Source organism: Salminus brasiliensis, chromosome 7, assembly GCF_030463535.1.
Source record: "Salminus brasiliensis chromosome 7, fSalBra1.hap2, whole genome shotgun sequence".
Lineage (NCBI taxonomy): Eukaryota > Metazoa > Chordata > Actinopteri > Characiformes > Bryconidae > Salminus > Salminus brasiliensis.
The window spans coordinates 37,135,984-37,151,397 of NC_132884.1; the positions used below are offsets into that span (position 1 = coordinate 37,135,984).

The 15,414-nt window shown below is 38.3% G+C and overlaps 1 protein-coding gene across 2 annotated transcripts in view; it reads left to right on the plus strand.

Annotated features, from left to right (window-relative positions):
- Positions 1-15,129, plus strand: part of eya2 (EYA transcriptional coactivator and phosphatase 2) — a 37,714-nt gene extending 22,585 nt beyond the window's left edge. For both annotated transcript variants that reach the window (XM_072683160.1, XM_072683161.1), the window contains exons 8-16: positions 1,854-1,993; positions 2,352-2,435; positions 5,329-5,418; positions 9,866-9,924; positions 11,631-11,791; positions 12,212-12,326; positions 12,937-13,058; positions 13,163-13,263; positions 13,548-15,129. In XM_072683160.1, the coding sequence (XP_072539261.1) occupies positions 1,854-1,993; positions 2,352-2,435; positions 5,329-5,418; positions 9,866-9,924; positions 11,631-11,791; positions 12,212-12,326; positions 12,937-13,058; positions 13,163-13,263; positions 13,548-13,628 (953 nt within the window). In that variant the 3' untranslated portion in view covers positions 13,629-15,129. The remainder of the gene's footprint in view (positions 1-1,853; positions 1,994-2,351; positions 2,436-5,328; positions 5,419-9,865; positions 9,925-11,630; positions 11,792-12,211; positions 12,327-12,936; positions 13,059-13,162; positions 13,264-13,547) is intronic.
- Positions 15,130-15,414: the final 285 nt, after the last annotated feature.

The window sequence follows — 15,414 nt, forward strand, 5'->3', positions numbered from 1 at the left end:
GTAAAGTTACAGAGCGGGGTCAAGGCCAAGTGCTGAGCTCAGAGCATAGTGCAGAAAAGTCTCCAATGCTCTGCTGCTGACTCAATAACTGTTGAGCTCCAGACCTGCTGCAGTTAGAGTTGCAAAGGGGGACCAACTCTTTATCAATGCCTATGGGTTTAGAATGGGACGTCATTAAAGCTCATGTAGGTATAGATATGTGTAGGTGTCCTAGTACTTTTGTCCATATAGTGCAAAGTGTCATTTACTGTAGAAACTCCAGATCCCATTAGAACAGATGCAGGTAAACATAAATCCAGTAAAAAGAAACAAGAGTTTCTCATTCTGAAGAACGTAGTTGAGATCCTATGAGCTAGTGTGAAGAAGAAAGCTTGGCTCTAGACTTGGAGATCTGTGATATAAAATCATGACTTTCTGTATGAATATTATTGGTCTTTATTCTAATATTAAAAGGAAATAAACACATACCGCCCAAATAAGGAGTTTTTTATTCAAATTATTTACAGGTGTCTAAAGCTTTTGCACAGTACTGTATACTGTAGATGTATCATCATAAAAGAGCACAAATACCAGACATTCATGCCATCATGAGACTGCCCAACCAAGCTGTGCTCTATTAAGAACATACATGCTGGTAAAATTGTACATTGTTGCTAGCATAGTTCAACAACCAGCTAACTATGTGGTTCATTGGGGTACACACGGACCATACTAGTGGCTAGAATTATTTCTAGTCACATCCTTGTTTGCGAAATGTCCTGTTTTAGAAAGTTAAGATATGGCATAACTGGAGCCACAGGACCAAAGTTTTAGCTTCAACGTGTGGAATCAGTGTGTATTCACACAGATATAACAACAGATAGGAAGTGTGTGGCTTTCTGCACTAATCCCAGTAAATATTTACATGCAAATCATGAGGCAAAGGCAGCTGATAAGATCTTGCAAAGGTATGCATCCTCTGTTCAATAAACAGCCAAACAGAGAAAGCATCACTGTCAGCTGTAATCTTGTCAGAAACACTTTATAGGATCTCATAATGCATGAGAATTTGCTAATAATTTACAAGTACACTCCCACAGTGGTGCCACACTAGTCTCCAGAGAATGATTGTCCAGTTTTCTAAAGACTAGGAAAACAGCTTGTTATATTGCATATCTCAAAGATGGAAGATGGCTGTTTAAAATGCTAATGCTAGCTTAGCTGTTTATCAGCCTACAGGCCAATGGCTAGGCAGTTATTTCAGTATTTCCATGGATTGCAGAGGAGGGCGTACAGCGTACAGCAGCGATCAGCCACAACATTAGCACCACCTGCTTAATATTGAGTAGGTCCCCATTGTGCTGCCACAGCAGATCTGAGCAGATCTGTCCTGTAAGTTGCGAGGTGAGGCCACCATGAGCATCAGTGAGCCTTGGGCGCCCATGATCGCCGGTTCACCAGTGGTTCCTTTCTTAAACAAATTTTGGTGTCACTGCATACCAGAAAAAAAAAAAAAACAAGACCTGCCTAATGTTTTGGAGATGTTTTGACCCAACTGTCCAGCTATCACAGTTTGCCCCTTGTCACCCTGGCTCAGATTCTTATGCTTACCCATCACCTTTAAGACTTGCTGTGTAATTTATCACATGCTGGATTAAAGATAATCAGTGTTTTTTGTTTGTTTGTTTGTTTGTTTGTTTTACTTAACTTGTCAGTGGTGTTAATGTTATGGCTGATCTGTGTCTGTACATAATACATGCTGGGTATCTGGTAAAGGCCCCAGTAATTACATTGTGGTATATTGCAGTGTAGGCCTCTGTGATAATAATGCATTGGTGTGTTTGTGAATGTGTGAATGTGTGTATGTGCAACAGTGGAGTATCATGCACCCCCTAGCCCCCCGACCCCAGGGAAGGAGCAGGAAGGAGCTCCAGCCAGACGGGGCTCAGATGGAAAGCTACGGGGAAGGAAGCGGGCCAATGACCCTGTACCCCCTCTGGATTCAGACATTGAGGTATCTACTGTTCAGCGGTCTCTTTCAGACCATTGAAAACATACTGGAACTGCTGTAACACACACTTGTATTGCACCAAGGTCTGTTTTCCCACATGCAGAGCTCTAGTTAACTCCAAAAAAAGACTAAGTAGCTTTCCTCAGCAGCAGTGAGGTCTCTGTGTGGTGATGTTCAACAAAGAAAGCTTGCTTTGGGTTTGACTGTTTGTCTGTGAGGACCGAAATAAAAGCTTGACTCATCATATTTTTGATGTCTACAAAACAATGAGATGAAATCTTTTGTTTTGGCGTAATCACACAGTTCAGACAGACAATGATTTTAATGTTGTGGATGTGTGTGTGTGTGTGTGTGCCCGCAGAGAGTGTTTATTTGGGACCTGGACGAAACCATCATCATTTTCCACTCACTCCTCACTGGGTCTTTTTCCACGCGCTTCAGCAAGGTACAAACCTGTTCTCTGACTTTAGCCCTGAGTAATGGAATGTCCCTTCTGCCCCAGTCTCAGTTATCTGACACTAATTAGTTGTTTTGTTGTGCTGCACAGTTGTGTACATATTGTACTGCAAGTTCCCTCAGTGCTTAGTAATTATGTATGAGTAATACTTAAGCAGCTTCATTCATCACTGTCATATCAAAAACTAATAACTCTGGTTTTTTCGTTTTTAATTTTTCAACACTGTTAGAACACCCCAGTAGCTCAAGTGAACATTTCATGATGAACAAACCAAAAGAAACAGTCTAAACTTAGTTGGACATACTTAACTTACTTAACTTAATTGCAATTAGGAGCATTGTGGCAGCCATGCAATGTACTCTCACTTTTCATACACTTTACACATACCTGTTGTATTGCAAGCTGTTGTAGTCTAAAGTCACACTAGTCTCAACTCATTCTTAACAAATGTAAGTTTCAGTAATGTAGACTTTACTAGTAAAAACTCTCATTTCAGAGGTCAGCTATGAAATGTGTACTAGTAATAATATTAGATCTACAGATTAACATTGCCAAGATATTGCCAAGATGACATATGCTTGATTTAGAATAGAAGTAGAAACTGTAGTTACAGATATCTGTAATTTATTCTGACTAGTTTTAAAACTCTAGCTTTCTATCAATACTAGTATCACTAGTCAAAACATGAATTGTATATATCTAAAATAATATTATTAATCTAAAAATGCACACATCCTAAATGCACATTACAACTAGTCAAAAGTAGGCATTACTACATTAGGGATACCTTGAATTACTAGTCAGAATTATATTGTAGATATCTGGAACTGCAGTTTCTACTAGTAAAAAACTAACTGAAGTATTCCATTTAAGTCAGTGGTAACATTTGACTAGTCAGAATGGTCTTATGGATCTGTAGATCTTCTATTATTACTAGTAAACGTTTCATAGCTGATCTCTGAAATGACTACTAGTAAAAATTGTATTACAGAGATCTTGAATTTGAGTTTTTACTATTGTATTGCTACACAGCAAATATTCCAGTGTTAAATTATCAATTTACTGACTCACAGTGTTAATTTAACACTTTAAGTGTTGTTTGAACACTGGCAAGTGTTGTTTGAACACTTCAATCTGTGTAGTGTGATTTTGGGTCAAAACAGATGTTGTATGAATATGATAAATATGACTAATATAATATTTATATGTCTGAATATGATCCACATTTTTGTCTCATCAAAACTCTACAAAACTTAACTAAAATACACTGCTGAAACCATTTCCCTTGCTGACATATTGGGCTCATGTTATCCATGACCTGTCCCAGCAATTGAAAAGAGCCATTGTTTTTAAGAAATACAATTTGATTGACAGATCGTAGACTTTTGCCTGTTGCTGAGGCAACTAAAGAAGGAACTTCAGTTTATTTATTCATTTTATTTTTTCTCTCTTGGTCTTGGAGTAGTTTGAGTTCCCACGATCCCTGGAGTATTCCACACAAATGGGAGTTGGAGAAACCATCCGTTTTCAGAGTTACCGTGACTAACATGGTTTTCAAGTCCAAGAATTATGCTCCGCAATTGCAGCATCTTTCCGACATATATACCAGCACGGAGAATAGGCTATGCAGACGATATCGGTTAAAGGAAAATAGCTGTAATTAAGGACCTACAGCCCAAACTGTGCATGAACAGGTTTGATACGTCTACTGGCAAAGCAGCCTCGCATTTGTTTAAGCTCAGATTTTACCTCTGAAAGGAACTGGATTTAATTTTTTACTTTACCGACTTTATAAACTTTTTGACTTCCTCTCATGACAATTCAGGGTCCTAAAGTCCATCACCGTATACAACGATCTGGCCTGCAGTTCGGCCCGAGGCGAGGCCAGAGCTGCAGGCCCGAAAACCAATCTGAGTGTTGAAAGACGCTTATTTTTAATGTGTTTTTAAAGCTGAGGTGAACCGTAGAGCACGGCAGAATTTTTACTCTCTCATTAGAGCCCTTCTGGCATCTCATTCATCATCAAGCAGCACGTACAGTCTTTTATCGTGTGAATGTTTGCCGGAGGCCAGACCCTTTCCTTTCTTTTCTGCACCTCAAGCTGAAAAACACGGCGTACCGCGGTTGTTAACCTTACATTAAGCTCAGCCGAGCCATTTTATCTTTTTTTTTTTTTTTTTTACCTGCTTCGTTAAAGTCCTCTGTGAAATGTTTCCCAGTTGTAATTATAAAGCAGGGCATCTTTTATTAAACAGTCAATAGCTCCCTGTTATAAAGTCGGCCAGTTCTGGCAGTAGATTGCAGGTAATTATTCTAATTAAAGGAAGAGCTAACTCTTCCACACCACCCCCCCAACCAAACCCAGCTTGAACTCCTCACACACACATATACACACACTCCCTCCCTCACTCAAACCTTGAGTGGGTGGACAGGAAGGGATGGATCCTGTCTCTTTTTCTTCAAACTAATCTGACACTTACCTCTGGCTGACACCTGCAGCTTGATTAACTGCCAAACGTAAAGCGCCAGCTAGCTACCTGCCCTGGCCTGGTACCAAGCTTCATAATTACTCAGCTAGTGTCAGCATGCAGTCTGACCCATGCTGTGAAATTTATGTTAGCAGCTGTACGTGTTGGGGTGGGGCAGGTGGGGGTATGCATGTGTTTATGTATGTATGTGAGGGAACGGGAGAGAGAGTGAGAGACTGTAGCGACTCACAAATTGGTACCTCTGAGTGATTGATGGGAACACAGTCAAAAAAAAAAGTCTACACACCGAGAGAGCACAGTAATGAACTGTCGCTTCTCTTCACAGATAAATTATTCAGGACAGCTGAAGCTGTACTGTTAGAATCTAATATGCTGCCTTTGTCATGTTTTAGGACTCTGCCAAAGCTGTGTCTCTGGGGCTGTGGATGGAAGAGATGATCTTTAACTTGGCAGATTCACGACTCTTCTTCAATGACCTGGAGGTGAGCAAAACTCCTGTCATACTGTCGTAACACAACCTCATATCACCGCAAACAGGAACTTTATAGACAGAGACAGAGGAATGTTCTCAGCCTTCGTGAACTCCACTGTACGCAGGTTCATCACTGAATCACTCTTCAGAATTTTAAAAACAGGATTTTTCAGGAAAATAAAATAGTCAGACTGCATATATATATATATATATATATATATATATATATATAGATCAAAATATTTAAATATTTAAATATTTAAAAAAATTATTTCTAAGGAACCAAGAATCTACAGAGATGTATTCAGAAGGATGGTTGGAGATGTAAAGGATCAAAGACGTACAGCCTCAAGAATTACGTTACCATGGCAATTTCAAAAGTGATCAAATCTTTGAAAGATGTGTACTATCCTGGGTATCGTCAAATGATGATAAGGTGATAAAGTGTTTTTACACTGAAGACTGACTAATGACTAGACCCTTTTTCTCTCATTTTGGTACTTTGGTATTGCTAGCACTAGCAATGCCCGCGGCACTAGAAGGGTAAAGACTTAACATATATTAGTCTTTTCTTACATGCAAAGGCAGCCACCGCCTGCTTTCCAACTGCTGCCAATGTGGCATTTTTGGCCAGCCGAGCATCAGGTCCCTGGCTTCACCACACCAGCTAACAGATGCCTGTTATGAACCGAACTGAGACCTTCTCACCAGTGCTAAAGAGGAGCAGCAAAACATCTCAGTCCTCTTTAAAGTTCACTTACAGTCTGAACACAAACAGCACCGTGAGGTCATTTTCAGACAGTTCCCTTCCAGGTTCACTTTAACAGAATTGAGCTTGCATTATTTAACAAGAATTTTAAGACTTTTTAAGACATTTTTAAACCATCTCTTGATGTTAAGGTTCTTCAAAGTCAGACAGCTGTATTACAGACATGGTTTTAATGGAACCAAAAGTGGTTCTTAAATGGATTATTATACAAATAACCTTTTGTAGCACATTTATGTTTAAGAGTGTTTAACGTCTTAATGACTTATTCTGCACAACATATTTGTATGTGAAACATTTAAAAGTACCATTGGCTGTTTAGTTTATAAAACTGCATTATTTATTATTGAACATAAAGTAAATAAGTTATAAATATGTGTGATATGATTAATATGCGTAATCCCAAACTTTTGAACAGTAGTGTATGTTAATCTACTAAGCTTTATTTTCTGATTCTGATTCTTTTCATCAATTTGTCACAAATTTGCAAACTATAAAAAAGACAGTCTGTCTTTTTAAATGGTGTAAAAAGGAGAATTTACTTATAAGGATTGATATATATTGATACTTATATTGATATGACAGCAACGATGTTATATAATCATGGGTTTCTGGGGGTTGGGTATACTGGTATCTTACCCATAGCTGCTGTGTAAATGTTGTGATGAAGTATATACATAATGAAGTATTTATTTATTTATGTAGATTTATATTGAATTGAAACAGTCTATACATTGATCAAAATAAAATCAGAGCCTTGTAAGGGACTCTTTTTTTATTCCTCTATCTGAAGCATTCTTCTGCCGTGCTCTGACAAAGAAGGGGATTAAATTCTGCTTTGGAGAGGGGCAAAACTTTGAGGTGTTAATTACGGGTGTGTGGCCATCTCTGAAAGGAAAATTTGTCCTGGGGAGGAACAGCAGTTCAATGTGGAGTTGGGGGGTGGGGTGTATGTGTGTGTGTGTGTGTGGGGGGGGGGGGGGGGGTTGGGGGGTGGAGAGCACACAATTATTTCTTCAACAGGTTTTAATGACACCCCGCCCTCCTCTTTCTTCCTTTTTTTCTGGTTTGTCCCTGTAATCGCCCTCACATATAGTCACAGGCATTTTTCACTGTTCAGCCTCCCTGGCTGATTTATCTAATCTCTATTCACCCTTGGCAGCCTGGGAATGGAGAGTTGCCGTGGGCGAAATAACAGCTAGATTATAGTAGGGTAAGAGTTTTGAAAAGTTCAGAGGCTGGCCTTGTGATTGATGGCTAAGCTCTCTCTCTCTCTCTCTCTCTCTCTCTCTCTCTCTCTCTCTCTCTCTCTCGGTCTGAAAAGTGCATTCTGTACTGTTGAAGTAATGAACTCCTGGTTTAGACAGTATTCCACTCCATTCATAAATCAGGATTAGAACTATTACTAGAGATTATATTAGTAATAAATTATCTTTCAACTATTTTGCCAATTAAGCTATTTTAAGACCTATACTTTTTTAGTTAAATATTATGTTTTAATGACTACTAATTTTTCAGTAACTAATATGCATTTGTCAGTACCTGAGATTCAGTAACTACCAATTATTCAGTATCTACTATGAATTATCCGTTAATTAATTACTACCATGTTTTTTTTCAGTACATAGGATTCAGTAACTACAAATTATTCAGTATCTACTGTAAATACCCAGTAACCACTATAAATTTCTCAGTACCTAAGATTCAACTGCTACCAATTATTCAGTAACTAGTATGAAACATTTAGTACCTAAGATTCTGTAACTACTAAATATTCAGTAACAATTAAAACTTATCCAACAACTACTATGAATGATTCAGTACCCAAGATTCAATAATTACTATTAATTATTCTGTAAATACCAATAACCATTCAGTACCTTGAATTCAGTAACAACTAGAATTTCAGTACCTAACATGATTTTTTCAATACCTGCTACTGACTGATAATTATGTAGTAACTCATATGCATTTGTCAGTACCTGAGGTTCAGTAATTCTACTAATTATTCAGTATCTACTATGAATTATCAATTACTTATTAACTACTATGATTTTTTCAGTACATAAGATTCAGTAACTACAAACTATTCAGTATGTAGTATCCAGTAACTGCTATAAATGTATCAAGACCTAAGATTCAGTACATACCAATTATTTAGTAACCAGTATAAATTATTTACCTACGATTCAGTAACTACTAAATATTCAGTAACAATTAAAATTGATCCAGCAACTACTATGAATGTTTCAGTAACCAAGATTCAGTAACTACTATAAATGATTTTGTAAATACCAATAACCATTCAGTACCTAGAATGAATGTTTCAGTAACTAACATGATTTCAATTATTTCAATGCCTACTACTGACTGCCATTTATTCAGTAACTCCTCTAAAACTAATATGTAACATATTAAAAGCATAGGGACAGATATTGGCAATGAAGAGTTAAGTAAATAATCAGAGTTTTAAAAGAGGCCAAAACAATAAATCCGGACTGAACTGAGCAATAACAAACCACACACAGCCTTTCAAGATTCCAGAATACAGTATTGGAAAAACATAAATTAGGAAGCCTCTAAAAACCAGTGGACCAGAAAAATGTAATGCATAAAAGAAACACAATTCTTCAGTTCCACATCTGGGATTATTGTTGTGACTGCCTGTCCGGTGAGCTCAGCAAACATGGTCTTGTGCTGCGAGTTTGAGGAGTGTGTGAGTCGGTCTACTGAGATATGAGCGCATTATGAGGTAGCGTCGGGCCCTCGGACCCAACAGTAATACGAGAGCAGCTGCAGAGAGAGAGAGAGCAAGAGAGGGTCTTGTGTGGCTGAGAGAGAGAGAGAGGGAAAGAGAGAAGGATGAAGAGGGAAGAAGATGGGAAAACCAGAAAGGAAGTCTAGTTTGAAAAGCAGAGAGACGGCTCTGTTGTTTGCTAAATACTGCAGTACTGTAATGCACACTGTCTAAACATGAAGTGAGGGGCTCTCGTGATGCTGAACGTTCGGGATATTGTCTATGTGCACGTTTTCAGTATGATGTCACTATTCTAAAGAGTCACTTCAACTAACACCAAATTTTCTCCTGGAATACCGCACAGCAATTACTGCGTGCTGGCAGTGCTGAGCGGAAAGCTGATCAGAAGTACGGCTAATCTGCTTTGGTTATTAAGACTGTCAGTTTTTGAAGAAGTGCTGCCATCAGATTTCAGGACACCAGAATCGTAATTTAAGAAATCATGATTCAAGTGAAAGTACATGTAGACTTGACCTTGAGGATTCAACTTCTTAGTCCATCCAGTCTCTATTAGCATAAACTAAACAGTTTTTACATTGAAGGTTTTTACGTAAAAGTTGTTTTTTGTGGGTCATTTTGGTGTGAAATACTTGAGTAGATCAAAGTTTCATCATTTTACGATACCCAGGATAGTACAAATCCATCAAAAGTTCTTCAGGAAGTTTTCCTTTTTTTTTTCTAAAGTACCAGAGGCGCCTAAATGTCTTGAGACCTGGCTTATTTCCGCCTTTCTGTTGTCTTTTTTTTTATATATATATATATATATTTCACCCCTCTACTCTATCGTTCCCTGAGGCTCAGTAGAGGGTAAACCTGCCCGTACACAGTACATCAGTCTTCCTGGCTGAAACACATCTACCTCTCCAAAATATCTGCTTTCCTTTAATTTCACAGGAATGTGACCAAGTTCATATCGATGATGTGGCCTCAGATGACAACGGACAGGACTTGAGGTATGGTAGGAGTTCCCCTCATAATGCTGGTATAGTCTCCCGGGGAGTGTATGGGAGACCGCTGTGGAGTGTATAAGGGTTTCCACTAAAGTGAACTATAGGCCTCATAAAATAGCCTTCTCTTTTTTCCCACTGCATACCTTTACCATATTAGGAATTAATACCTATTGTTTTTCACTTTGAAAGCGATCTTACTTTGCTGATGTTTAGGGTCTGTATTAACCCTGAACACACATAACGTGGCTGTTTTGCCTGTTTAATTTGTTATATATCGTCACCGTGGTGCAGAAATATGGTATCTCCAAAATAGGCAACTTTACAAAAAAGGTAAAAAAAAAAAAACTTCTTAGCTTTTAGTGGAAGTTACAAACAGTGACAAATATGTTATTCTTTTATTAAAGAAGTCATTTTGGAGCATTTCTATTGGTCCGTTCATCATGAAATTGTGATACAATGTATACTGATACAATTTTAAACTGGCAGGTTCACATTATGTCAAAAATCTAAAAACAAAAGATGGAGATACATGTTTTTTTGTGTGACAGGGATAAAATATTTTGACAGGTAAAGTATATTATAGACCATTAATAGGAATAGACTTCACACTTCAGTGATCTTTTATTGGTAATCTGATTAATCAAATCAATAATAAGTGTTTATCTATCTGAATTATTAATAATACGATTAATAATAAGAATAATAATAATAAGAAGAATACAAACACACACAATTCCCAGCTGGTGCGAAACAAATTCCCCCAATTGTGATACAAAAAGTCCCGATTCACTGCCCAGTTGGGCTCAACAGCTCACGGCACAGCCACAACTTCCAACCCTCAGCTTAGCCAGACTCCATGGTGAAAAAAGCCCCAGCCTTGCCGAAAAAAGTCTTACTCAACTCCAGCTGAACTCGGCAAAAAGTGTCCCGGAAGGTTACAAGCAAAGACAGTTAAGAACAAACACGAGCAAACAGCCAAACGACCAAACAATCCAAAACGAACAAAAACCCCAAGCGGAGCAGCAGCGAAACAAAAGCGCCAGTGTTCCTGCAACAGAGACATACACCCACACACACGTACGCACACGCTAGTGTTCTGAACCTGTGTACACACTATCACAGTACATCCAACAATAAAGGCACCATGCAGCTTCTTTTACACAGTTGATAGCAAGTGTGTTAGCACAGAATGCTCCAGTTGCACAAGCTGGTCCCTGTTGCTATTACCAGCAATGAGGTTTAACCCTTTAAGAAGCCTATGAACTGCCAGCATGCTGAAAACATTATTACAAACATTGATCATCAGAGAATAGCCCCACCAGTTTGTACAGAAGTCCCTGTAGTTACTGAGTAATATATGTAGTGTGTTATAAGCCTTTCTGCATCAAGGGCCTTTAATTAGTGTATTAAATGCACCAAGATGCACCAAGGCCTCAAAGCAAATTTGCTGAAACTCTTCATAAGTAAATATGGTATTTTGCCGTTGGAGCTTGTTCTCAGAGTTTCTCTGAGGAAGGTTTTGTAGCTCTGCTTAAGTACCATTTAAACAGCCTTTAAACAGCACTTTCTATCAACATTAAATTCTGAAATCAAGTAGTTGAAAAACCACTGCTGTTTGATGATAACTATTCGTTAAGATTCAGGTGTTGGAGGGTTGCTAGAATGTAGACTTGTGCTGACACTGATCTTGAACTTGTCTGTTTCCGCAGCACGTATAACTTCGGAACCGACGGCTTCCAGAGTCCAGCAGGTGGAGGTGCTCTGTGCCTAGGCTCAGGGGTTCATGGTGGTGTTGACTGGATGAGGAAACTAGCTTTCCGCTACAGACGAGTAAAAGAGATCTACAACACCTTTAAAAACAATGTAGGAGGTGAGTGAACTGCGGAAAACGGAACACAACAGTTCATAAAAATCGTAACAAGAAATAAATGAATGGCAGGTGGAAACATCAACAGTTAATTGTTAGCATTTTGCATTTTAATAATTTAGTCAATTTCTGTGGTTCATTCAGATGCTCCTTATCAACTCTATTACATACTATTTTAGGGACAAGTATCTGCGGCCACCAGTAACCAGTCAGTAACCAGTAATCTACTGAGACAGATCACTGAAACAGAGCCGTCTACTAGAGTCTATTGACTGACATCTACCAGCATTGTAATTTAATTTAAGTGCCATTTGAGTTAAACCTCCTTTCATCACCCATAGCTTGGAAATTCAGAGGTTTACATGAGCATCTAAGTGCACCAGTAGATAGACTCTCTAAAACTGACTGTGTTTTGATTGGCAGGTTTGTTGGGCAGTCCAAAACGGGAAGAGTGGCTTCAGTTGAGGAGGGAAATGGAGGTTCTGACAGACCTGTGGCTCACACATGCTCTGAAGGCTCTAGCTCTCATTAACTCCAGGTGAGACGTACTCAGAGTAAACACAGAACAGTATTGTCAAGATCCTGAAAAGTACCATATGCTCTTAGCAACCAAGGTCAGAGGATTCAGAAGGTTTTTTTAGGGATGTCATCGAACAATCATTTTTGGTTCTCTATAGAACCATGTTTGTAATAGAAATGTGGGAAGAACCTTTAAATTGGTATCAAGTGAAGGTTCTTCACACTTACACATCTCCATTACAAACATGGTTCTTTAGGGAACCAAAACTGGTTCTTCTATGGCATCAAAGAACCAAAGAACCTTTTGTAGCACCATTATTTTTGAAGTGTTTAAGTTTATACTTACTTTTTTTAAGATAGCTATTTTTTACTTACTACCATTAGTTTAAAGGTAAAACTAGGTAACCTGTCCAATTAGTGACATTCATACGTAAATTAAAATTTGTCCAAATTATAATTATTATATTTTATCAATTTAAAACCAGTTTGGGAAAAGAATATAGGGCATTGGGTCACTTTCACACCCCTGTTTCTCAGTTATCACCCCTCATCTACTGCTAAAATGTGTTATAGTAGAATCTAATAGTTGAACTCTACTCTAATACTGTTGTCTCGCTTGTCCTCCTCAGACCAAACTGTGTGAATGTGATGGTCACCACCACCCAGCTCATCCCAGCTCTGTCCAAAGTTCTGCTCTATGGTCTTGGAGGAGCCTTCCCCATCGAGAACATTTACAGTGCCACCAAAACCGGTGTGTGGCTTCTTACTGTTCTTATACAAAAGGCCAGTTTACAGTTTTGATTGATTTGGGCTCAAATGCTGACCTGAGCTTTATTCTATGTCTGACTATGGCAGGTAAGGAGAGTTGCTTTGAGCGAGTGGCTCAGAGGTTCGGAAGGCGAGCGGTGTACGTGGTCATTGGAGATGGAGTGGAGGAGGAGACTGTGGCAAAGAAGGTAAGCTTGAGCAAGACTGATTTACCAATACCTCACTGGTTATAAACGTGGAGGAGTTTAAAGCACTCTGGAAAATATTTGAAATACTTTGACTGTTTAGGGAGTTGTTTTAAGGTTTTTTTTTTGTGGAAATCTGTCTTGCCATATCATGTGGAGGGAAAATAGATGATGGGCATTTCAGGATTTTGATTTAACACACACTGAATATTAATTTACAGTAATTGACAGGTTTTTATTATTGTCTGAGCTGTTATTTAAACATCATCACCTCTAATTTCTTGCAGAAAAACATGCCTTTCTGGAGGGTAACATGCAGGGCGGACCTGGAGGCACTGAGTCACGCACTAGAGCTGGACTACCTCTAGAGGGCAGAATCCGCCCTATTTGACTTCGACTTGGTTGCTTCTCGCTATTCATTACACACAGGTGGTCAACAGTAATCACATGGCCAAGCCAAGAACTGCAGGACCAATCAGCAGGGAGCTGCAAACTTACTGGAAATATGTTTGTTTCAACTCACTCCAAGAAAAACATTCATTTCCTCCTCTCTTTTTCTTCATCTGTGACAAGCCTCCGTTTTCTACAGTGGAGCGTTGCACTGAAGACAATCACCCATCAAAGACCAAAGCGCTTTGAAAGACCGAAGAGTTTCAGTTTGGTTTTGTTGATATGAGGGACGAAGGGAATTAAAGACAAATGTGTTTTCATCATTTGTGACGTGAAAGACATTTAGAAATGCATTTTGGGGGAAAAGAATTCAAATATTTATGCTTACATCTTTTCTTTCTCTGTAAATTCACCAAAAGCTGCAGTAGTTTACTATAGATGAGACCTAGCTCAGAGAGCAGGCCTGGATAACCCAAGGTTTGGGGAGGATAAAGGGTCTTTTCTGTCCATTCTGTTAACAGTAGTGTGTCACTTTTTTGAACTGTGAAATTCAGTAATATCTTCTAGATATATAAAGCACAATTGGGGGATTTAGTGTTATGATTTGAAATCAGTCGGGAAAAGCATAGATCTGTCAATTTTAGAGATGTTTTTCTTTGTTTGTTTGTTTTAAGTTTGTTGTATTTTATCAGTAATGAATTAATGATCCAAACATTGATCCATATATTCAGATGAGTTTGAAAAACTAGAATGGAAATTTGTGAAATTCCACTTACGGTGTCCCAGTAAATATGGAACAAGCACATCATCACTGTCGCAAGAAAACTAATTTCTCAGAGAAGACAACTTTACAAGATATGGAAGTCAGTATGAAAAAAAATTTTTATATTTGACACAATGTGCTAAATTTAGGTCATGAAAAATGGCAAAAATGGAGATAAAAGGTTTTTACATGGCAGCGACAGCCAATCGTATTTCGAGTTAAAATAACTGTAAACAGTTTAAAAACACCTTATGTTTTAAAAGCCAGTGCAAGAGAACCTGTTATGACTAACCCTGAAAGTAGCCAAAGTACCGAAGCTAAACCTATCGCTAGAGATGACAATCATCTACTTAACTTATGAATTTTTATATCTATTTTTTTTTTTTTTTTTTTTTTTTGGTGAGGTGATTTCTTCAGCACTAAAAACGATTTCCTGCATTTCTCTCCGATATGTGCCTGGGCCACAACGATCTGTTTTCTTGTTGTTTTGTTTGTTACTGGATGTACATTTGATTTCTCGTTGCTTTATATTAGCTTTACTGAAATTTATATATGTGTATCAATCCCGTACGGAACGTGTATGGTTGTCTCTTGGCTTGCATGTGCCTATTACACTGCCTGTCCACCTAGCTATGATTTGTATATAAGGTTTTATTGTTGATCTGTTTCTAAGGGCTGTTATGATAGAAAAATAAAGATAAATTAATTGAATCTCATGTGATCTCCCTCTCCGTTTTATTGGTTGTCTGGGCTGTTATGAAAAAACAATCACAGAAAAGATCAATTCATTTAATTTCGGATACTGTTCCTAATGTTTTGCTCTAGATTTTTATTTCTCAGATCATAGCTGTGTCCAAATCTGGGCCCTTTTTTCTGGGCCCCTACATTATAGCACTATTCTAGAGAACAGACACATCATTAATACAGCTCATTGCTGTATCCCTCAGAGAAGCTGTGTGCGAATCTTCAAACCAAGCAACACAATGGATTATGGCACATTA